Source organism: Vanacampus margaritifer, chromosome 1 (assembly GCF_051991255.1).
Source record: "Vanacampus margaritifer isolate UIUO_Vmar chromosome 1, RoL_Vmar_1.0, whole genome shotgun sequence".
Taxonomy (NCBI): Eukaryota; Metazoa; Chordata; class Actinopteri; order Syngnathiformes; family Syngnathidae; genus Vanacampus; species Vanacampus margaritifer.
The window spans coordinates 25347639-25366267 of NC_135432.1; the positions used below are offsets into that span (position 1 = coordinate 25347639).

Here is an 18629-nt window from a genome sequence, read left to right on the forward strand (position 1 = left end):
ATAAAAATTCTTAAAAGCAAATTTACTTTTTATTATCCATGGAAATTCTCATTATTTTTGTCTTAGACTGTGACATAGGCAAACACATTCTGCATTGTTATCCATCCCACCTCCTGAAAGCCCAGTTGTGCTACCCAACACTATAAATGAGATGATCTATAAGTCAATAACAAGACAAGACTAAAATCTGTGCAATGTGGTTATAATTGATTGAGATGTCTGGGTGGAACTTGTTTAAAGCTTCTATGTCATCTGCTAAGAAGTGCACTTTTCCTTTCCCTAAAGATCTACCACTAACCAAATGGACATATGCCTCATTTGTTTGCAGCTGAGCTAGCCATGGTCCTTTCATAGATGTTGTGCTTATGACTGTTAACATGAACACGGTATTTTATTAACAATATTTAGTGGGAGACTAGTATGTTTTTTTTGTAGGGCTGATTATTAGCAGTTAAGGAGGCTGATAATCAATATTTGAAGTCAATATTGACATAAAAAATTTACAAACTCCAATTCTTAACTTTGTTGAAATACCATTAAGCATGTTTGCGAAAATAACTTGTTCAAGGTTTTCCTTTTAGTTTTAGACATATAAAAAAAGCTTTGTTTAAAAATTCAGATAAAATAAAAAAAGGGTTTAGCCAGCTCCTATGGTCATCAGCATGTCTTAATTTATATGAAAACCTAAACAAGTAAAAGGCTCCCTATAGGTTTCCACAGTAAAATTACGTTTGCCAAAATTGTCGATATACCTGTAACTGAACTGTTAAAATTTCACTTAATTTTGTTTTACAGTAATTTGTGGACTATGAGGCGCACCTGACTCGAGTTTGTTACACATATAAGCTGCACCCGACTGTAAGCCGCAGGTGTTTTAATGTTACCGCACCGGGTTCCTGCTAATTTATTTTCCATAATGAGGGCGCAAATTGTCTCGCTTTCTTTCTGTCTCTCCTACTGTATTTGGGCTCAATTGGTTTGTTTTGCTCTGCCTGACGCTCTTACGCTTCCTTTATAGTGCGCCCCATTGTGATCTGACAAGTAAGCCGCACCTTTGTATTAGCCACAGGGTCGAATGCAAGTGGAAAAAAGTAGCGGCTTATAATCCAAAAATTGCTGTAAAAACAAACAAAACAAAAAACAAACAGTATCTCTTATAAACTTAAGTGACAATGTAAATAAATAAATTGTTTCCTAAAGTTAACCCCAAAAGGCCATTGCCTATTTTCATGAAAATACTGAAAATCCACTTAATAGTCGGCTTACCCCTAATAACAAAATATTGCTATGGAGAGGCTTCTTTTATTGTGTTTATCTCCCCAACGGGTTTGTAACAACACCTTTAGTTTTTTTATGGAATACTATACTACAAAATACTCCCACAAATGTGGGCCGTTGATTGTAAACAAGATTTGTTTATTAGTACACACAAAAAAGTAAAAATAAGTAGACCCCGAGAAAAAGACTGCCCGGGGCCCATTAAGAAATGATGATTTATGTTGACTTATTATTGTTTGTATTTAATAACTAAATTAAATCTGGTTAAGGTTTATAAAATCATTATCAAATAACATGATACAATGTGGTCATCAATGACATTTATTTAGGTGTAAATACTGACACCCAATAAGATGCCCAACAAGCCGGAATCAACTTTTGTTTTTGTGTGCGTTTATGTAGATTATTATTATTTCTTTAACAAACGAGGCAGTGTGACCCGATTGATAATTATGATTCACTCAAGGGTGTTCATCACATTATCAATCTCTGGGACTGCTCCACGGTGAATTGCTCGGGAAAGGCGGGACATTCTGTACAATACTTCAAGTTGATTAGACAATGCGGCATCTTGTGCACGTTTGATAGGACTAATCACGGCAACGGATAAAAATGTCGTCTTTGGTCTCGTCTTAGGGAAAATAAAAGCACGAATATCTCTACCAGATAAAAATGCACGAAATGCCTCTCGCTGTTCAACATTCAACAAGGAAATGGTGAGTAATTCTGCGAGAACATAATTAATTGCAGCGTCCATTTGTCTATGAGTTTATCTAGACCAGAAAAGTCCTTAAGTCCGCTTGTTTGGTCTGTACCAACCTTAGACTTTATTTTTGTTTGTTTGTTGTGGTTCACTGTGCGTTTTGCAAGTGGACTATAATGCGTAATCACGTCGACCCGCGTGACGATCTGTGCTCCCATTGGACAAAAATGATGAGGACTGAACGCATAACAAAACCCGTAAATAGAAGAAAACATGAAATTCCGACGTGGTGCATTACTTCCCTCCATATTTTTGACATTATTAAATGCGAGATATTTGCAAGCGTCAAGAGCAGCTCATTCAATGGAGATACCTCGACGCTGTTTCTAATTTTGGAACAGCCTCGTCGATTGTGTGCAGTAATCCGAAGGAGCCTTTGCGCTCCGCGTGCGCCGACCTTCAACATGCTGACAGCAGCGTAGCTAAACACAATACAGAGCATTATGAATAAATTTAGCACAATACTACTGGGCAATATTACAGATTGTTTTTTCTACACGGGCAGGGGGGAATATTCGGTTTTGAAAATACCCTGCTACATGTGTACAAAGCCTCAAATGAAAGCTGCCTGCGGCCGTCGCGGCCCAGAGTTACAAAACTGAAATTAATTTGCGGGGTCCACAAGATGGCGCTTTGGGCCGCAGCCCAATGGTTAAGAATCACTGATCTAGATGACATGATCCGTTTATGGCTGATAGTATTGTAACAAACTAAATTGTGTTGTGTGTTCCTGTGTTGCACATTCTGTTTTGCATTCTGGTGTCCAAGTTTTAGTGTACGCATCGCACATCTCGCAGGGGAAAAGGGACTCATACGTTATTTTGCTTGTGTGCTAATTTAGATCACGGGTTAGTTCCTGTGTTCACGCCGAACACAAGAAACTGCGGCCAACAGTAGCTACTAGCCGGTTGTGTGAAGACAAATAAAAAGGTGAGATTACCAACCACGTTTGCTGGCAGCATTCTTTTGAGACGTCACAGTATTGTTTGCAACTTCAGTCTTTCCAGTCAACAATTTATATAAACAGAACAGACACATGTTTCCAATGAGTACAAGAATACGTTTGAAATAAAGACTTCAGTTTTAGTTGCTTGATTTGAAATATTAAGAGGAACAAATGAATTTGAGCATTCTTGTGTATTTGAACTACAGTATCATGGCCTAAAATATTACTAGATAATAATATATTCCTTGCAAACAACTGCACTATAACGCGGTATAAAATGAGATGATCTGTGCAAGCAATTCATTCAGAATTGCTCTTTCTATCACTGTCTTATCTTTCTATCATTCTATCAGTTGAAGTAATCTTTGATAGTCTGTAAATAGTGGCCTCTTGCCAGAGGATTTTCTGTTCCCTCGTGCTCGTACAGGCCTGCGCATCTCATGCACGATGCATCATGGAGTCTGCATTCACACTTAAGTGCAGAGGTGGCAGTCGTGTGTAAAAAAGTGTCAAAGTGCTTAAGGCAGCTTTAAACGTCGTTCAAAGGTCACAGAAACAATCAACCAGAAAACAATTAGTCAACAGTGATGGGATCACGATAAGAATGTTTAATGTTTTGAAAATACTGTATATAGAAAGACAGTTGTGATTGAAAGTTTACTGGTACATGCCCTAGGGGTATGTAAACTTATGAGCACACTGTATAGTGAGAAAAAGGTTTAATGCCCATAAAATCCAAAATACTGTGGAATTTGTTTTGATATTTTCAGAGGTTGAACATGAGTCGAGATGTGCATGTGAATTCTGGTGATGGTTCAAAGGATTTTTGAGTCATTAAGCGATGTTTAGCTTTTTTTCTTTTTTCTTTTCACATTTACAGTTGTATAACTGTACTATAGTTTAAAACAAATTGTGACAAATATTCCATTCTGCACAACCGTAGAGTTTGTATTTAGTTATTGAGGGTATAAACCTAAAACAATTATTATACAGTATAAACTTAAAACACTTATCAATATTTACCATATCTGTATCCCTTTTGTGACCCTTTATGTACATCAAGACCACTTACAATAGTAGTGTTTATTTGTTTACTAAATATATTTCAGTAGCAAATGAGGCCAATTTTGTAGATGTAGTAGAGATGTAGAGAATTTTCATTGAATGCCTGCCTGGATATATTTGATGTACCTTCTTAGAATAAAGTATACCGGTACTTAATTTGGTTTCAACTTAATTGTAATCTGCACACACTAATGAAAAATCAAAAAAACTTTAATAAGATCCATAATTTTTGCTTTATCATGATAGCATTGTGTGTTTGTCACAGAAATAAAGCTTGTTACACAATGCCCCCATTGCACAGTACATGCAATGCATTACCCAAAATGAATTACTACTGGCAGGGCGCTCAATCACTTTGTATCTTTCAACACTAAAAGAAAAGAAGAGTATTCAAAACCTTTCAACCTATTAAAGGAATGACTTCTACATTGAATCACGGGGACCACAGGTGTGATAAGTCATCTAAACCTCTTCTCCAGTAGTTTTCTTCTTTCACTGAGTTCTTACATATTTATCTATTTTCCAAGGCTCCACCTCATGCCGCCCACTTCAAATATGTTGTTTAATGCAGTTTGATGGATGATTCTCCCACCTCCCTTCCAATTCTTGGAAATGCATACTCAGATGGAAAATTAAAGTTCATCTCAAAGGAAAACCTAATAGAATCGATGAAAGCAGTGCACTTAAAACTTTTGATGTTCTGATGCTATTTAACTTTCTAGTGCATTAACGTTTCAAGTCATTACATTTTGGCTGTGTGATTTGATTATGGCAGGTTTTTAACTGGAAGAATTAGAGGTTTTCGACATAGGATTCTAAAGTTATTAGATACAAATGATCACCTCTGCATTAAGTATAGATTTTCTTTCAGTGTGCACTTACGAATGGAAGTTTGTCTTTAAGAGGGTAATAGCAAATTAAGCTCCATACTCCATTTGTCCAGCACTCTTGATGGGCTAATTTTATAACTGCTGATTTGGTCATTCTCTCCATTTACAGTGGCTTGAAAGTAGTCAGGTGGGTTCCATTATTAGCAGTCTCTTGTAAATGGAATCCATTTATTGTCTTTTTTTTTTTTAAACTTGTCTTTACTTTAGTGCAAACTTTTTAACGTATCACTTTCGTGTGGACTTCATGTTTTGTCTTTTGTCTGCCTTTTATCTCTTCCTAGGTTTCTACAGCTATAAAATTTCTTCAAAATCCAAAAGTACATCAGAGTCCCTTGGCCACCAGAAAAGCCTTTCTAAAGAAAAAAGGTAAGGGAATATAGCTTTGCAATATTTGAATACTTGTGAAATGTAAATTCAAAAATAATGTTTAAAAATGTTTAATCATAATTTAAATTTAAATGAGAAAGACTAAGCCAAAAGACAAACAACAACATATATAAGAGCTATACAATACAGATGTAAATGGTTAGTCATTTGTATTGGAAAATTCAGTAGGGCAGACTTCCGCTTATTTGTTTTTCTAAAGTTGGCTGTTGCGGTCAAAGGTTAGAACTGTAGCTCTGGGGAATCAATAGAGTCAATTTTTTAGCTGCAGAGTGCATGATTCAGGGCCTGTGAATAAATGACACAACAGTTGGGATGCTCCTTTGGGTTTAGGAAAATTAATATTGACAAACACTCTCTGCATTTCAATGGAATTTTCAATACTGCCCCCAGCCTTTTTACTCAGTTTGACTGTTACTGTATTTTTTAAACCTCAAAGATAGCTTTTGAGGGACTTTTTCGCTTTAGAGTACCTAAAAAGCCAAAAGTAAGTTTAAAAGCTCCATAACAGGGTAGGTAACCTGAAGCCAAATCCATCTTCACCAGCTGCTAGTATGCTTTTTCTGGCTCTTCATCTCTTTTGACATTTCTTTTTTTTTGGTCACAACTAAGATTGTTTGCTAAATAATAAAAAATAAGAGGCTGTCATCAAATGCTTATACTACCATACACTTAATTCTTTCCTCTTTGTTTTAAACTCTTTGCTGCACTTGAATAACTGTTCGCTCTTACTGCACTTCGAGTTCATGAAATATGTATGATCTTTTAATGCAGATTTATTTTGGAAAGTTAGTTCCACAGTAGATCTGAACAAGAAGCCTCAATTTGCATGTGGACATCGATCTCAAGGAAAGACATTGTAAAGATGAGAGAAACTCTAGCAATGAAACACTAAGCACAGAGTACATTACCGTTTTGAGAGGATAACTCTTCAGCCACTCAACAGTAAAGTTGGGAATCAAATAATTTATTTTAGGCAAGTGTGTACTCTGCAACCTCATACTGACTTGACATAGTTATCTATTTTTTTGTCTGACAAGGATACCTCACCTGGTGTGTATGTATTTTTATTTACAGTAATTGCTAGGTTAATATGCATCTTGACCTATGACGTTTTTTGGTTCTGCAACCCCTGTATATTAATTACTTGTTTCCATTTGGGACATTTACAATTAAATTGTCACATCTTCATTGTTCACTCTTCACTATACACTCTTATTGTGTATAGACAAAACAATACAAAATTGACAGAATTGAGGACAGATTCAATATAGACTTTACACTGATCTGTTTGGCTATATCGGTTGTCTTTTGTGATCAGCAGTAATGTCTTAATTCACCGATCCAATCAATGTCATTGATCGGCTGTGCGTAATATTAGAAAAGCAAAATATATATTTCTAAGACAAAACAAAACTTTGTTTCCTTGCGTCCGCCTGATGCATTGTAGTATTTTGGACATCTTTGCATGAGGGTTGTTTCAGGTGTTAGTGAATATAAACACAATTAAATCACATATATGCCACCTGAAATACATGAGTACAAGTAAACAGACCAAATACAGCACTAATTCAGAGTTTGGGCACTGCGAGCTGCAGTGTAAATGCAGCCTCAGTCCGCTCACCATTTGATCTAGAAATTCAATCATCCTGCTTCTCCCACTGCAAATGTGTCAGTCTTAATTTCTAATACAGTTTAATGTCATATTTATGTAAATACCTCTGGATTTTACTTTATATTAACAGCCAGAAATGTCAAAGCACACATAAAATGAAACAATACTATCTCCCGGTAGAGTGGAATTTAAATTGGATTCCTCTTGCTGGCAATATTTACGCTGGACATCTGATGAAGGGGAAAATAGGACCCACTTTGATTGCTTGTTGCAGAATCTTTACACCATAATCTCGCTCTTGCATATTATTTCACATCTGTGCCCTAATCGTCGCTGAAGGATGTTCTTCCCATTTTCAGACATCTCAATAGTTTGGTTTATTTCAGTATTGAAAAATATTGTTTCTTTTTTCCCTCAACTGTCAATTCCCGGATATGAATTGGCAATTATGCAGTCTGATATTTGTAGCTGCCCTCTCCGAGTCCTTGTTGAATGAACTGGCTGAAATATTGAAAGTTTGTCACCTAGATGTAACACAAATCACAATATATAACGGTTATTTTGTTTCTTTGCAAAAGGAGTTGGGAAATAAATTGCACTACTGTGTAGACATTACTCCAACTGAGCAATTTTGCCTACTTGTTCCTTGCCAACATGAAAATATGTTTTACAATTTGAGTGAAATATAATGTGATGCTGTCTCATTTAGTGGCTTGTGCTGTCTTCGACCTCGACAATTAACACATGCAGTATACCAGTCAAAGTGTTGAAACCTATTTTGGATGGAGCCACAATTTAGTCTAGACAATTAGCAGTTACACACACATAATTACCAAAAAATGTCATTCTCATGACTAAGTCAACAACATTTCCATCTTGTCACATGTCACTTTGACCGAGGCGCCAAAGCTGACAAACTCAGTAAGACCCCGTTTGTTTGGCAAGCTGTTTCTTTACATATACAATAGGAATGGTTAATTTTCTGTCAATTTAATTGACCAAAAAACACTCAAGTGATGATTTGATTTATTTTCTATGGTGTGGTCTTTGCCGTGAGCTCAGCATAACAATAGATTTCACCCTGAGTAGAGGGCCATTGAGCGAGGGTCACAGAGAACATAGGTAGGCTGTTGGTCTATTACTGTGCCTGGTATGAAGGTAAGGGTAAGGATAAGGTTCATCATCCCACATATTAATGGGTTGCTATATGTAAGTGGGGTTATGTGACTCACCTCTCGGACAAAAATGACAATGACCAAGGCCTGCAAAGAAGGTAAAGGGATTGATGTGGTTATAAATTACTCCACGGTGCCACCTAGGCGAGGCCTTTCCTACTTTGTCATCAGTAGGGCGATAAAAGCAGGTAAATGAGAGCAGTCCCCTCATTTTTTTTTTAATACATAAATGAATACTCTATGAGAGTGTATGACATTTTCGAGCAGTTGTATCAAACTAAAAGGACGTGAAGTACTATTGCCACAACTTATTCAATGTGTTGATATCGCACTTCACTTCTTAATAACCCATTGACCTTCTTCTGCTTGACATGACCTGTAGCGTTGATCTTTGTTTTAATTCCTCTCAAGGACGCTAAGATAATGTGTTCACCTTTTACCCAAAATATTTCACTGGCCAATTTTTGTAATAGACTGTCCTGCCGAGGTCTTGACCCATAAAGTCCAGGCTTGCCAGAATTGGAGAAATTGATTTAATAAAAGAGCCCGACTGCCTCTTTGCCCTTAAAAATGCCGAGAGAATATGAGGCACTGGAAATAGAGCTGTAAATAACCTGACGAGCAATGGGTTTTCCTTTAAATAAATACCGATCAGGTTTATGTTGAAAGACAATAGAAAACCTAGTCCAGATATGCAGTTTACAGTATTTATAGCTGTAATATCGAGGTGCCAGCACCGTAATTTCATGCCCCAATGAGAATGGCAAGGTCAAAGCAAATGCTTTGGCTGAGCATCTGCTAATACTGTGACTCATAAACAGGCACTGCGTGTATCAGGTGCACCAAATAATACAGTATAATGAAATACAGAATAGCTTTCCATTATTGTTCTTTTTTATGGTGTCGTCATTAGGTGTAATTTATGTCTTAAAAATTCATCACCCCATGGGTCGATTTGAAATGGGGATCCAGGGGTCATTCTACAGGTTTTGGAACCACTAATAAATTTCACAAACCCTTTTTTGTCTTTACCCTTTCATATGCAAAACAGAATTCTCTTTTTTGTTGGATCTAAGGCTGCTTTCATTTGTTGTTGCTGTGTTCAAATCGATCAGCATCAGCACCAACATCACAACTGTGTAACTGTACTTTGACCAGAGAACAGCTTAAAAACTTTGTTTTATTTTGATCTGCCTTCAATTTTCCTGTACTTTAATTGAACAGCCATTAAAATGTGCATTCATTAAACTTAACTATCTTGTATACTTCTACATTTCAAGGTAAAAGGAAGAAATCTAAGTGTATTCTAGCGAAACCAAGATCCTCGCTCATCTCACTCAATACTCTGCCACTATGTAGTCTGCTGTGGTCAGATGAATCTGGAGTCCAGGAACACATTATTGCTTTTTTGACAATGCAATTTGACTGCACAAACTCAGCACATGGTGCACACAGCTTCCTGGCACTCGCGACCTTCTGTGGATGACTGGTTGGCCAACATTTGCTGTCAATTATTCAACATTTTTATAGCCATTTGAAGTGCTTGTAGTGTTAAGATTAGATGGAGACTCCTTTGTGTTTTAGGTCAGCCATTCCCAAACTTTGTGAGCCACAACCCCTCTTTAACACCCCGACCTAGTTGCTGCACCCCCTCGTACATTCTCAAAATAAAGCTTGTTTAATTTATAGATAATGATTGATAAGTGACAAAATTTGTATTTTCAGCCAGTTTGCATAGTTCCATGAAATTAGTTCCCACATTGGCATGCAAAAGCTATGTTCATTTCACATCAGGTCGTGTGTGATGCCAGGACACATATATTTTTTTATTGCTGTACTAGGATAAAGTGTAATTGCACATCCACTAAAGTAGGTGGCAGTGGTGCTCTCAAGGAGTATTAGCTCCTCTGCATAGGCGTACTTACAGAAATGTTATAGTCATAGCACAAAATAGTTTGCTAGTTGCATGTAAACAGTCTACGAGCGAGATGACTACCACAAAGTATTGTTGTCTTACAACAGTCCATTCATTAATTTTAACACACCATGCAAAGCACCATTGACATGCTAACAAAACTACCATTGATGTTGAAATAATTATTAACTTTTAAACAGCTTGTATTTTTAACACAAACATTATCAGCGCGTGCGGACAGCGCATACAGAAAAACTCACAGGCATATATTCTTTATCCGTGAAAAATAACAAATTCAACTCTTAAGCAAGTTGTGGTTCATCATCGCCTTGTGTCTTTTCAAGATTTTGGGATAACCAGGACAGTTATTTCATGTGCTGTAGTTACAGTAATCATAAATTCATGAAGTTATGGTATCCTGTGTTTTGACTCAATTGTTCATTGAATTTAGACCCACATCAATGGTACACGCAGCCTGGACTGCAGCCCTTTCTTCCCACAAAAAAGGATGTTCATATTAGATTTTTTTCTCATCCCTTCTGATTCTCCATCAGGGAGCCCTTTGCAATTTAATCAAAACTAAAATCATTAAAAAGATCTGAAGATTAAATTATATTGGCATTTGCAAATTTATGTAATACATTTACATTACAATGAAGAAATTAAAATAATGCATTTTAGCTGTCTGGGGTGTATGAAATTTCCACATGGGAAATATAACAAGGAGAAGTGGACAGACTTATTTTCTTTGCCTTTGGTGACAGTTAATAGGCTTGCAGAGTTTCAGATTTCATTGGAGGGAAGCTTTGCAGATTGTCTCCCTTGATGGGCATCCCTTAAGCTCAACATATCCTTCAAACTCTCTCTGGAATTTTAGAATTATGAAATGAAAATATATTCTTAAGACTTATAGTTGGGTAAATTGAATGAGTTCATGTAAAGGAGAACTGAAAGTATTAATGTATGCACTATGATAGCAAAGGAGCCATTTTGCTGTGAATATGTGCAATAAGTCACCAAAACCTCAGGAGTTTCTTAAATGTCATAATTGATTGCAGGGTTGACGGATGTGGAGGTTGATTTGGCTATTCGGCGGTCGGGCATCACAGAAGAAGTCCTGCCTTTGAGAACTGCAGGCCAACTACAAACTCTTGACTCACCTCACTTCGCTGCTGTTCCTCACAGTGAGTGCACAACTCATTTTTGTACCTCCATAATGGCATGATTATAGAGGACATGAAAATGAAACATCTTGTTCTTAGTTTATCAGTTCAAATTTTGCTCTTTCCTTATTCCCAATAAAAAAGATTTTTATTTTGGGGTGAAAAGTTTCAACTTTTATAGCAGTTTATTTTAATGATTTTGGCCATATGCAGGATGAAGGTATATGATTGACTGCTGATCAAAATTACAGTTGTGTGCTCTAATCAGTTCTGTAGACAATTCCCTGGATTTTTCAACATTATTCTATGTATCAGAGCAATATCCTGATGTAGATTTCAGACCCTTTGAATGTGGCATCACAGCCCCATGACATCTATCCTTGTCATAGCGTTTCAAACAGTCCCACCCTGGCAAGACCCCACAAGGCAACTTGTGTCTTTATTACCTCAAGGGGTTATGAGTGCTGTCCACTTTTACCAATGCAGAATGAAGTCTGCGTAATGCTTAACCCATATGACAATGATTCCGGATGTATTCCACCCTCATTTATTACCACACTGTCCTTGACTCCCCCGGCATCTCATGTTTTGTAATGAAAGTGATGTTGATGGGATGGCCATGTAGTTAGGAGGACTGGTGGCTCTCCGTCCATAGTGGGGGGTTTTATATCAAAACGGCTATAAGGAAGCTGCATAATGAGGTGAGAGCGGGAAGTCTTGAATGGGGGGTCATGCCGAAAAGAGAGGGCTACCTCCCTTTGATGTCCTTGTTATAGGGACCGTACATGGGGACCCACATCCATCTCTGTCGAAGTAATGGATACTCTGATCTCTATTTCCATGTGGTAGAAGGACAGGAAGGCCTCCACTGAACCCAATAAATTTGAGCGGAGATTGGAAAACTGGGGAATGGAGTCCACTGCTCCCCAGCTTAAGTGACCAAATAAAAAATCAAGAAGATGGCAGAGTGGGAGTGACAGAGAAAAAGGAAGAGACAGAGAAAGAACAAAAGGCCCCAAAGGGGAGGGGGAGCAGGTGAAGACCCAATGTGATGCAGTGAGTCTTGTCCAGGGTCAACCACCCATACCAAGGACTCTGAGGCCTTTCAGAAGCACAGCATTGTGGGACAGGTGACAGTCTATCGAAGCTTTAATGTTGATGAAGATCCAAATTTATGTGGTTACCATATAAATGTTGGGGAATGATTCAAAAATTTCGATAGGGAAGGTTACAGGTTCATCCCTGAATGCTGCAGCAGCGATAAAACATGCCCTTCCGTGAAAATGAATACCATTCACCTTGAAATTATGTACCACATTCAATATAACAGTCAATTTTTCAGAAATTGTAGAAAATGTCACATTAAGTCAAATCAGACTGGTACTAGAATGCTTTATCTGTCTTCTGCTTCAGAGGTGTGTCCTTTTTCATTTGAGCGTCACCTAGTTAAATAAAAGAAAAAATTCTTTCAACGTGACCTGTTTTGTTGTTTAATGACATTTTCAGTTCACCGCTTTTCTTATGCGGGGAATTTCCAGTTTGACAGACAGTTGGCCCTCATGACAGCTTAGACAATGACATACTTTCACAGTATCTGTCAACTGAGCCAAACATCGACAAATGACTAAATTCACGTCAGCCTGTTTCAGTTTTTGCCTTGTTTACAGTGGGTGTAAAAAGCCTACACACGTCTGTCCGATGTCAAAAGAGACCAAAATGAAGCATTTGAAAACTTTTTCCACCATTAATGTGAATTTTAGCTTGTACAACTCATTTTTAATGAGACAAATAGAGAATAAAAGACACTAATCTGGTTGCATAATTATGCAAACCCTCAAACTATTACTTGTAACTTTTATTACAGGACTCTGTGTTTTGGGGTAAGAGTCAATCAATGTGGCACATGTTGACATGGCAGTATTTCCCCACTCCTCCTTGCAAAACTACTCCAAATCTTTCAGATTGTGAGAACATCTCATGTACACTGCCCTCTTCAGATTACCTCACAGATGTTTGATTGGATTATGGTTTGGATCTTGACTGAGCCATTCCAAAACTTTAATCTTGTTGATTTGAATGTGCTCTTTGGTTCATTGTCATGTTAAAGATGACATTGCTCTTCATCCTCAGCTTTCTAGCAGAAGCCTGAAGTTTTTGTGATAACACTGATTGGTATTTGGAACTATTTATAATTCTCTCCACCTTGACTAAGTCCAGTTCCAGAAAACACCAGAAAAACAGCACCAAATTATGATGCTGCTACAAGTTCTGACTCAGTGTTGTGTTTGCACAAAGCATAATTTTTGGAAATACGACTACAGTAATTTCTGGACTACAAGGCGCACCTGACTATAAACCACGCTAGCTAAATTTGGGGAATACTTGAGTATGTTACAGATATAAGCCGTACCCGACTGTAAGCCGCAGGTGTTTTAATGTTACCGCACCGGGTTCCCGCTACTTCCTTTTCCATGATGAGGGCGCAAATTGTCTCGCTCTCGTTCTGTCTCTCCTACTGTATTTGGGCTCACTTGCTTTGTTTTGCTCTGCCTGATGCTCTTGCGCTTCCTTTATTGTGCACCACATTGTGATCTGATGGATAAGCCACACCTTTGTATTAGCCGCAGGGTCGAATGCAATTGAAAAAAGTAGCGTCTTGTAGTCCAGAAATTACTGTAAACTGTTTCATTGGACCATAATAACTCATTTCCCCACATGATTTAGCGAGATTTCAAGTGTCTAGCTTTCCTTGACCTTGAATGCTCTACAGCAGGGATCACCAAACGTTTTGTTACTTGTTGGATACTGATTAATGTGAAAGGCTACCAGTTTGATACACCCTTTTCCTTTGTGCTTTTTACTAGTTTTTGCACATCCAAACCTTTAGCAAATCAGTCTGTTTAAAGCAAAATTGTTTGTCCTAAAGCATTTATTTACACTCCCATTTTGTCAGTTAAAATCTCAAACAAAGATGTTAAGTAGATCAACAATCAAAGGGAAGAGGTTCAGGTTTAATTTCTGTATGCCGTTTTCTATTGACATGAAATTATTTTATCCTGTTGTTCAGGTCCAAAAGGTTACAGATGGAGAGACTATGGTGCCTTTGCCATCATAATGGTGGGCATTGCCTACAGCTGTCATCAACTTTACAAGGTGCGGTAGACTGCAGCCCTTTTTGACTGTTCTCGAACTGACTTTGCATTCATGGTTAATGTTTTCTTTCTGTTTGGTTATACATTATGTTTCATATGTACAGATCTTTCAGTACTGCCTCTCTGATATTACATTTTAAGTGGTAGCCAGAGCATCACTTTGATGAATTATAGTTAGAATAACCACCGTCTCTGCAGCATGTAACTTTGCTCACTTCTACTTACTACTACTCTACTCACGTCAAGGGAGATCATTTAGAGCCCCTCTTTATTTTACGTCTACTCACTCCCTTTTCTAATCCCACAGTTATTTTTTTCTCTTTAAAATGTATAGTGACTAACTTTTTTGACATCTGACCATCTAAAAATAATCACCCTGGTTAGTATCAGGCTTAACGGCACTTGATCATGAGCTCATGGGGCTCCTTGTCCTCTGTGCCATTAATCCCACAGAGGTTGTTACTGTAGTAGCAGTCTGAGTGGCATGTGGAAGCCATTATGCTCATTTTGGAGTTTGACAGAAGCACGTGATCTTGTGCTCGATGACGCTGTTTGTGTTTTTGAGTGCATATAACACAGCCAAACTTTTCTATAGATCCACCTTTATTTTCATCATTTTCAAATCACAAGTTAGTTTCCCTAATGCAGGGTTCGCCAGTCACCAGAGTGTTGGGATCCCCTGGTGGGACAGCACAGGTTGCTGTCATGTCATAAGAGCATAGCGCCAGTCGCACCATATGTCCTGGCTTCTGCCCATACTTTATGTTATTGTGCACCTTGTAAACACCTCAGTCACAGCAACCCATTTATTCATTACTGCGTGTTGACACTCATTAATTTTTTTCCACCCCCAAAAAAGTGTTTATTACTTGCACTGCTGTGGCCTGGTGTCAATTGAGCTGGACAGAAAAGTGGCTTCAAATTGACTTAGAAGGAGGTAGTCATTTTAAAGTTTTTTTTTTCTTTTCTTCAATTTGGATTTATTCACTATACAATGATGTACTGACAGTTTTTTTTTTACAGAAAACATTACAAGAAGTATCAGGCTTTGTGGTCATTCAGCAAAGCTGTGTTAATTGAGTAAAAATTGTAATAAGTGATAATGTACTGTAATTTTGAGAACGTTTATTCTGCAACTCTCAAAAGTCAACATCAAAACTGCACTCTCTGGAGCAAACAAATAAATAACATTTTGATATTTATACTATATATTGATGTACTGTACTTTTAATCTTAGAGGCCTCTCTTCTTGTCTTACATACGCGATAAGGTATTATTAATTAACTTCCGGTTTGTTGACTTTGTTTGGCCATTCTATTTTCTGTCTAGACACTTATTAGTTTGCTGTTCATAATTGGTTACTCTCCACTGTAAGGAATGTGGTTCCACTAAGACTTGAATGCTAATTGTACTGTAGCACCATTTATTTTGGTGTGACTACATTTAAGGATAGCTTAGTAAGTAAGTCATTCACTGCCAGCCCAGTTAAAAATGCAACTTTGACATGTATAGCCGTCAATGGCAGCGAATGAGATAATTGCTAATCATTCTCCTTCGTGATAACAATACTTGGCACATCAGAATTGTAGCTTATTTGCCACCGTATAGGTGATAATTAGTGACTTTTCGGAGCGACGGCTCTTCCATGCTAAACATCTAGCCACCCAACCGCGGAGCTGCAAGATTTGTTCAACAAACAACATGATGATTGGATGGTACAGTCCAAATCTTATGTCAGCCACTCACAATTCGTGGTACCTACATATTATTTGCAAATTCAAAGTCAATCTACCACGCATCTCATTTTGTCCTTTCCGGAACATTAATGAATTTGATGTAAAGACGGAACACATGACATTTCTGCAGCTGCTCGAGAGACTGTCGTTTGTAGATATAAATGGAGAGGCAGGCTTTTCACCCCTGGCCAGTGGTTGGCTGCTGCTTTTGGGGGTGATTTTTAGCTTGCATCATCAGAGCAGCTTTTCTCTCTTGTGCAGAGAATCAACTGTTTCAGGTAAAAAGTTAAAACATTTTCTTTTATTTATCAATAAGTACATGCTGGTATTGTTCTGGTTTAACTACAGTATTTATGGTGTTAATTGTCATGCATTAAATCAAATTTTCCAACTTGACTGTGGTACCAGTTGATAGATCACTAAAATGTTAAAGCAATAACAATAACAGCTGTGAAGCCATTTTCTAATCTGCTAATGGCTTCAACACCTGATACTTGAATCACTTGCTTGGACACGGAAATGTGCACTTAATCAGCCACAGTTTACACAGTGATGCACTAGTCAAATAAAACAATGTCTTTGACCCTCCACTGCCACGTCTTGGTGGCACTGTCTCCTCCTCATCTTTCTTCCACTTCCCACCAGAGAGAAGTCTAATATTGTGCCACGCTTTTAATTGCAGAAATACATCCTTCCCCTCATTATGGACAGCCGAGAGGACAAGAAGCATCTGCAGAAGATGGAGAGCAACATTGCAGCAATGAGTGGCACGCTGACACAGACAGGTGAAGATTAATATCTTCATCAGTTTCTCCCTCCTTAACATTTTCCCTCATTTATCTGTTGCCAAAATTGGGAGGCCCTGCGCGTTTTTAACAAATGATGCCGCTGTCATTTCGCTTTAATTTGAAATTGCTTGTTTACTGTCAGGCTCGAGCTCAATTAATTACGTTTCGCTGAAAAGCTCTTAACCTCAGAATATTAATGAGGAGTCGGGAAATGACAACTTTTCTTTCCCCTCCTCCGCCCACCTTCTCTCATCCCCCACTTTCAATCCCTCTTCCATTGCTGCACCGACCCTATCCAGTGCTTCACTGTCATCATCATCATCAGCCACGCTCTGCCCCGTAGGTGGCGAGAAAGTTCATTTTAATTTAGTGTGTTGCTTGTGTGCATGATGGTTGGCTGTGCATGCAGCATGGCACTGTGTAGCGTCTGGGCCCAGCGTTGGCCCTTGTGGGTGATTAAGTACACAGTGACAGGTGCGGCTCCCATGTTGGACAGGTGAGGAATCTCAAGCTAGCTGTCAGACACATAGGGAGCGAGAGCGATGCTTCCTTTGCTCTTCGTCAATATAATTAAAAATCCAGGATCGTGTAAATAAGAGGCCCTTTGACAAAGCTTGGGCTCAGTGCCCCTTTTTCACTGATGGTAGCCAATCGTCTTGTCTCAGTTCAAGAAATTAAGTCATTCTGAGACTAATTTAGAGCAAAAAACAAGAAAATATATACATATATGTATCTGAAATATATGACACTTGAAGTGAATGATGGTCGTTCTGTGCAAATAAGAACTGAGCTTTTATTGAGCTTTACACGATCTTGCAAATTTGACATGTTGAATCGGTGCCAGGCGTTGGGGGCATTTGATCACTGTGATTGGTTGTTAGCTAACGAATCAGCGCACGGGGCAAGAAGAGGAAGTGACAACGCGGATAAACAGCACTCAACTCAACTTTATGGTTTTTCAGGACAGCACATGTGAATATTAAAGTGAGAGGATATGATCATACTTCAGCATGATTTCGGCAAGAAGATTTGCAAAGTCCTTATTGTATTTTGGAGGTAAATGACACAGCACAGCACAGTGACTGTTTGGCCGACTTGAAAGAAGGTGGCTTCAAAGCTGTGATCGACGTGGTAAATAGACATAGTTTACATTTATGATTTTTTTTTTTTTTTTAAATAGTCGCCGTTCCTCCACCTCGGCCCGTCCAAGTAAGCACAGCAGCCAGATGGTAGTAATTCAATCATAGCGATGGACTCACCAGCGACAGTCCAGGTCTCTGTCAGGCAGAGGAAATCCAAGTTGTTGGAAAGGAAAAGCTCCCTCAAAATAAACGTTTTGTTGTTCAATGACCGCGCATTTAACAGCGCGATCCTTGTGGGAGCATCCGAGGTGCATGGCCCTTCCGACCGGCGGTCTCGAGGAAGCTCCTTCAGAAGCTGGAGGTTGGCACCACGTCCAAAAGTCGACAGGGTCCAGGATATGACACAACGGAGTACATCCATGCATTTGGGAACGAGAAGGGTACGAAGCTTGTTCCAGCGCCCGTTTTTGCTTCACCAGCTGGCCGCCGCGTTTACCCCGGCGCCGCTGTCAACACCGGTATGAGTTGTTTATGTTTTTATATCCCGCCCCCGTAAAGAGGTTGCCGGTTCTCGCGCATGCACTGAAGGTACATAATAGTCGGTGTCGGTGCGGTGTGTATTTCATTGATTTTTCTACGCAACGTGTCGACGTCTGGGCCGACGCCACAGGGGTAGG

General features: G+C 38.6%; 1 protein-coding gene across 1 annotated transcript in view; it reads left to right on the forward strand.

Moving 5' to 3' along the window:
• The window catches only part of pex14 (peroxisomal biogenesis factor 14), a 63598-nt gene that overhangs the window by 28737 nt on the left and 16232 nt on the right, over window positions 1-18629 (forward strand). The window contains exons 4-7 of the mRNA XM_077542572.1: window positions 5224-5308; window positions 11090-11215; window positions 14262-14347; window positions 16765-16867. Coding sequence (XP_077398698.1) covers window positions 5224-5308; window positions 11090-11215; window positions 14262-14347; window positions 16765-16867 — 400 coding nt within the window. The remainder of the gene's footprint in view (window positions 1-5223; window positions 5309-11089; window positions 11216-14261; window positions 14348-16764; window positions 16868-18629) is intronic.